The sequence below is a fragment of the Coregonus lavaretus genome (genome assembly GCF_964263955.1).
Source record: "Coregonus lavaretus genome assembly, contig: HAP1_SCAFFOLD_2097, whole genome shotgun sequence".
Classification (NCBI taxonomy): Eukaryota; Metazoa; Chordata; class Actinopteri; order Salmoniformes; family Salmonidae; genus Coregonus; species Coregonus lavaretus.
Genome location: NW_028158511.1, coordinates 1 through 6430, shown reverse-complemented (window position 1 = coordinate 6430; position 6430 = coordinate 1). Strand labels below are relative to the sequence as shown.

Genomic DNA, 6430 nt, shown 5'->3' with positions numbered 1-6430 from the left:
TTTTGTGTTCAGAGTGATGTGTGGAAAAGTAACCATTAACAAATCCAGTGCTGCTGAGTGTAGGGCCTTCTCCAACCAGCCCAGCTTAAAACAGTGCAGTCAACCTCAACCCCCCCCCACACAAGCTTTTTAAAGTTACTTACTGGGGTAATACCATCTTTGCCATAGCTATTCTCTTTCACAACGTCATAGCTCTCATGTAGGCTACGTATATAATATATTTCTAGGTTTTCCATATAGAACTCTTCTATAAACAGGATCATTATGTAAGTAAATAGACAATTGCTGGAATATGGTATAAAGTAGAAAGGCTGAACTCCATCCCAATGCATGATGAGGACACTAAGAAAGTGTAAAAATCCTCTTGAGCAAGTGGCACATCAACTGTACAGAGTAACAGAGAGAGAACTCAACGCAAAATGACAAATACGCAAATATAAAAAGTATGTTAAAAATTTGAGAATTTCATACATGCCAAAAATAGAAGTGTCACACATTTGAGATCATTGATTAAGAAAAAGTTGATGATGGTATAGTCAATCGACTAGCTTGATGTGGAAATGATAGTGTCAAATATGGCAAATTAACACTTGGCTTTACAATATGTTCAATTCAATATACATGACAAGCTGTTTATAGTAACTATTAACTAAGGTAGTTGCCACCTGGCAAACCATAAATTGGAATTCAATAATTATTTAACAAAAGGTTCAGATATCAAATGTTTGATTCCGTTACCTCTCGAACAGTGTACTTGGTATCAAAAGCCTTGTTTGAGAAAGCCAGAAGCGATACTGTGTATGCCTGCTGTTACTAGTGGTATGAAAGAGCTGGATGCAAACTCATGCTTTGGCTTTTTTTTGCTTGACTACTTCTTTTTGGATAACCTTCTAACCTTGCAACCGACAGGTCTTTCTGGTGAGACATGCTTTTTTTCGTTAGCGATTCGTTATGTGATAAAGGGAAGCTACATAAGGCTAAATGCTAACCTTCAACAGTGCTTTACGAATCAACTGGAAGTTGAAAGTCTCAAATGTTTGCTGGCAACTACCTTTTTGAAGCCTTTTTACAGAAAAATATATAAATCGAAAAGTATAATAACTCTTAAAAGAGGCTGTGAGAGACAAACGTTGTCTACATCACAATCCTGGTAAACATGCTGAAAGATAATTTTTTACGCCATCCTGTCCTCTTTCAAACAGGAAAAAGTATTTCTCTCTCCCCCCTGGTCAGGAACATAATTTAAGGCAATCAATTTCTGACACAATCCTGAAATCCATCAGAGCTTCACAAAGGCACTCTCTCAATGGTGGACCCTCCATCACAGAACTACCAGCTGGACCAATAAGGCAATGATCCAATAGCCTCATCATCCAATAACGGCAAAGGCTGCTTGCTCAACGGCCAACCACAGTCAAGTCTACTGTGTCCTCAGCCAATGACAGCCCGACAATTCTCCTAGGGGCTTTTTTGGCCGCCATCTCTCATCAGTAAACCCACATCTTCAACTCCATCAGTACCAAGTCCTCCATTTAGGGGGACAAAAGCAGGAGAGAAAATAAATGTCCAAGGTGTGTCACAGCCGGACCTGTCCTGTACTCTGTCTCCATATTTGGCCACAGGGCAGATCTTTCCCTGCAGGAGTAAGACTCTTCCGCTACAACGCGCCATTTTCCACCTCCACTGAGTACCCCCGCCCTGCCTCGGAGCTAGGGTGCCTTCTGGGGCTGCCTCAGTCAGACTGGCAGAAACAAACATATCTTTAGAGTCACGGTGAGCTGACCACGGTGAGCTGCCTGGCTGCAGCGCTTTGTCACTTCAGTTCTTCATATCGTATCCCCATTGACTCCCTATTCTGAGGCTGAGCCCACCCCTCTCCCTCATTGGCAGTGGAGCTGCCAATCAAGGTGATAGGCGTGGCGCGCGGGGAGGGGTCTAAATGAAAAGGGACAGTCGAGACTCTCCAGAAGGAAGTCTTCCGAGCTGCAGCAGAGGCCGACAGTCACGGTGCGACGCCCTTACGCTTCCCTCCCCTACAATGGCGCTTCCTCCTCCATGGGTTCCTCCTCTGACCTGCTGAAGGGGAACAAGAAGAGAGGAAGGTACGTCAGTAAAACAGGTGGATCTCCATACTGGAAGGTGGCAGAACTGGTTGGTAGTACCTATGATGACCTACCTCTGTCTGTTGGCAACGGAGAGAGAGGCCATGGCGCTGACGGTCTCAGCCTCCTCTGAGTCTCCTCTCTGAGCCTCCAGCACAGACAGACCCAGCTTGGGGGAGCCACGCTGCATGGAGCGCCAGTACTTACCTGGAGAGAAAGGGAGAGAGAGAGAGATGGAGAGGAGAGGGAGAGCGAGAGAGAAAGAGAGAGGGAGGATAGAGAGAGAACAATGTTAAAGGATTAGTAAGTTATTTCAGAAGCTAGCAGATTCATTACCTACCAACAACAGCTGCAAATCCCAATAAAACGACATCTCGTTTTGAAGTTCACTTTCCTTGCTTTGTCCAACAACACTATCATGAATCTAGCAAATACGTTTTGTGTGTCAGAGTGTAGTATTTATTTAGTTTCATTGCACAAACGTTTCTCACATTGGCTATAGCCAAGTCCCAGGAAGGGGCAGGCCTGCCCGGCCAAGTCCAGGGGGGTTGCCTAGCAACATGTGCCTCAGAAAAGAGATAACGTCTGCATAGCGCATCAAATTCCCATGATCCAATGCTTGGTTTGGCCTGAACAGCTAGCGCAATAGCTAAAATGGCTTTGAAAAAATACGATTTCAGCTAATAAGGAGAAGTATCTAACAAAATAATTAAATTATGGAATTCATTAATCATAAACAATTTACAGTACATCTAATGAAATGTGGGTACATTTGCAGACAAAAAAATCTAACTTACTCAACCTTTAAAACAGGAGTAAGCTAAATTGAGGGAGAATTTCCTGCCTCTTCAATCTCAGACAAGAAACTGTTCTTGGTACTTACTGTGTGTTTCTATAACCTTCTCTATGGAGCACACAGCATTCTGGTTGGGCCTCTGCTCCAGAAGCGCCTGAGGGAGAGGATCCAGCTGTGGACAAGACATACACACTGTCAACTATTCCACCTTCACCATGCATCCATTCTTTCTCCTTTTCAGTTCTTCACCAGACCACTATAAATGATCTAGTCTGATCATTACCCTTCCTAATTCCTGCTTCCTCCTTCCCTCCTGTCCTCACCTGGTTACCCAGCAGAGCGGAGACGCAGGCCTCGGAGGCGTCGCAGATGGCCATGAGGTCGTGACCTCCCTCCAATGCCAGCACCAAGCGACCCTCCGCCAGGGTCATCAGCTGACGCGTCAGGTACCCAAAACCTGCAGGGGAGGGTGTGTGTGCGAGTGTGTGTGTGTGTGTGTGTGAAGGGAGGTGGGGAGGGACAGAGAGGGATCATCAATATACCACAGCTGCAAAGAATACAGTACATGACATACACTAGTATGTGGACACCCACTTAAAGTAGTGTATCATCTTTTGTCTGTCATGTTGTGTGTCTGGACCTCAGGAAGACTAGCTGTTGTCATGGCGGCGTCAGCTAATGGGGATCCAAAATAAAGATCCAGATATCATTGCACCAGTGCTACTTTACACATATACGTACATTTGGAGGTGAGGGTGTAACCGCCTAGGGGAGGAGGGTGGCCCTCGACGGCGTCAAAGCCTGAGGACACCAGCACCACGTCAGGAGCAAACTCATTAGCTATGGGCATCACCACAGACCTAGGGAGAGGGAGAGAGAGAGAGAGAGAGAGAGAGAGAGAGAGAGAGAGAGAGAGAGAGAGAGAGAGAGAGAGAGAGAGAGAGAGAGAGAGAGAGAGAGAGAGAGAGAGAGAGAGAGAGAGAGAGGAGAGGGAGAGAGGGAGAGAGGGAGAGAGAGTTTATCAACTTCAGTTCATGTGTGTTTTTTGGTATTTGGTATTTTATTAGGATCCCCATTAGCTGTTGTGAAAGCTCCTGGGGTCCACACAGAACATGAAACATGACACAATACAGAACATTATACAACAGCTCAAGGACAGAACTACATTCATTTTAAACGTATACACGTAGCCTACATATCAATACATACACACAAACTATCTAGGTCAAATAGGTGAGAGGAGTTGTGCCGTGATATGTTGCTTTATCAGTTTTTTTAAACCAGCTTTGCTGTTCATTTGATCAATATGAAATGGAACGGAGTTCCATGCAATAATGGCTCTATATAATACTGTAAGCTTTCCTGAATTTGTTCAGGATTTGGGGACTGTGAAAAGACCCCTGGTGGCATGTCTGATGGGGTAAGTGTGTGTGTCAGAGGCATGAGAAGGGTATGTTGTGTGTTACCTGAAGGCTGCCAGGTACTCTGCATCTCCCATAGGGGGCTCCAGCCCCCCGGTGAAGGCCATGTTAACATTAAAGCCTACTCCTTGACCACTGCCCACCTGACAGAGAAGGGATGGGAGTAATAGCCATGAGAACACACACACACACACACACACACACACACACACACACACACACCATGTTTCCATGATATTTGTCGTCATTACCTCGTCGGGTGCTCCGCTGCCAGGGAAGAAGTTTCCGTCGTCGTAGCGATGGAGAGACAGGTACAGCACGTTGGGGTCGTCGTAGAACGCCTGCTGGGTCCCGTTGCCATGGTGAACATCCTGATGGACAGCACACATGGCCAATCAGATGACTATTCTCCCATTGTCCCATTTTGTCATCTTACATCCCATGGTAATTCTACAGCCATTTACAAAAGCCACTTTCTCTTTAAAAGGCCAGGTGAAGGACCAGCATAAACTCACCCAGTCTACTATGAGGATCTTGCAGACGTTGAGTCTCTGTTGGAGCAGTCGGGCTGCGATGGCTACTGAGTTAAAGTAGCAGAACCCCATGGGAGTGCTCTCTTCTGCATGGTGTCCAGGGGGTCGAACTACAGCAAAGCCGTTCTGGGAACCAGACGCAACAACTACATTACCCACAACTCCATCCATGAGGGGTAGTGATTGAGTGCATCCTTTGTGAATAAGAGGAAAAAAGTGTAGAGCGACCTAACCTTAATGGAGGAGTAGAGGGATGAAAAGGAGAAGAGGAGGGTAGAGAGGACGCACCTTCAGTTCACCAGTGGCCACTTTGAACACCAGCTCCACCACAGAACCTACAGCCAGACGAACTGCAGTAGAGGAGTGGACCTCGTTCCAGATGGTGTCACTGTCCACCTGCAATCATCATCATCATCATCACAGTTAAAGGGATACTTCGGGATGTTGGCAGTCAAGCTCTTTATCTACTTCCCCAGAGTCAGACAAACTTGTGGATACCATTTTTATGTCTGTGTGCATTTTGAAAGAAGTTGCTAACTAGCGTTAGCACAATGACTGGACGTCTGTGGTAACAGCTTGCATGTTACAATAAGCTAGCAGTTACCATAGATGTCCAGTTATTGTGCTAAGTCCAGTTAGCATTAGCTGGTGAAACTACCTCTAACTTCCTTCACACTGGACACAGAGACATACCTATTGTATCCACGAGTTCATCGGACTCTGGGGAAATAGATAAATGGGTTCATTGACAACATCCCAAAATATCCCTTTAATGATTTGACCATAGAGGAGGAGGAGCAAGAGGGAAAGAAGAGTAGGGGTAAGAGAGGAGGAGGACGACGAGGAGGAGGAAGAGGAGGATGAAGATGAATAAGAGGAAGAGGAGGAAGAGGAGTTAGAGGAAGAGGAGGAAGAGGAGGAGGAGGAAGAAGAAGTTGGGAATAAGAGGAAGACTCACCCCCACTCCTCCACATGGTAATCTGACCAACATGGGCGTGACTGAACAGTCTAGTTTCTGTCGGAGGGGGTTGGTTCCATACAGCAGGACGTGGGCTTCAGAGTGGACTGTCTGGAGCTCCTCCAGAGTGGCCTTCCTACCACGGATACACTACACACACACACACACACACGAGACATGTAGCATTTCCATTCTATTAATTTCCTTTCTTTTGTTTAAGTGAATCAAAAATGACAAAGTACATGGAAAGGTTAAGCAATGATGTCATTTTATGCATCAGTTGGTAACTCCTAGCAACATAAATGCATTCAATTCACCCTTGTTTGAAGACTATAAATAATGTAAAAAACCAACTACAACAGAGAATAGCAAAGAAGGATGGTTGAAGGAGAAGCCTTTAGAATGTACCTCACACTGTCCCCTCAGTCCTGTCTCCTGCAGTCTGGACCAGATGCTCTGGATGCGGCCGGCGTGCTCCGGATGGGTGTGTGTGTTCCCACACATACACTGGTGCTTCTGCATCAGAGAGTCATACACCAACCCTGCAGGACAAAACCAGGACATTAACACACAAACACACATTACCACTGACGCACAAACACACACACACACGTGGAAAC

The 6430-nt window shown here is 45.8% G+C and overlaps 1 protein-coding gene across 1 annotated transcript; it reads right to left on the bottom strand.

The window, feature by feature from the left end:
* Window positions 1-862: 862 nt before the first annotated feature.
* LOC311123881 (histone deacetylase 4-like) lies at window positions 863-6404 on the bottom strand. Its single transcript, XM_084198101.1, has 11 exons — window positions 6219-6404; window positions 5811-5960; window positions 5141-5248; window positions 4835-4978; window positions 4571-4690; window positions 4365-4462; window positions 3640-3758; window positions 3222-3355; window positions 2986-3070; window positions 2177-2309; window positions 863-2076 (listed from the first exon to the last, which is right to left on the bottom strand). The coding sequence occupies exons 1-11, from the start codon at window positions 6390-6392 to the stop codon at window positions 2034-2036; spliced, it is 1308 nt and encodes a 435-aa protein (XP_084054227.1). The 5' UTR covers window positions 6393-6404; the 3' UTR covers window positions 863-2033.
* Window positions 6405-6430: the final 26 nt, after the last annotated feature.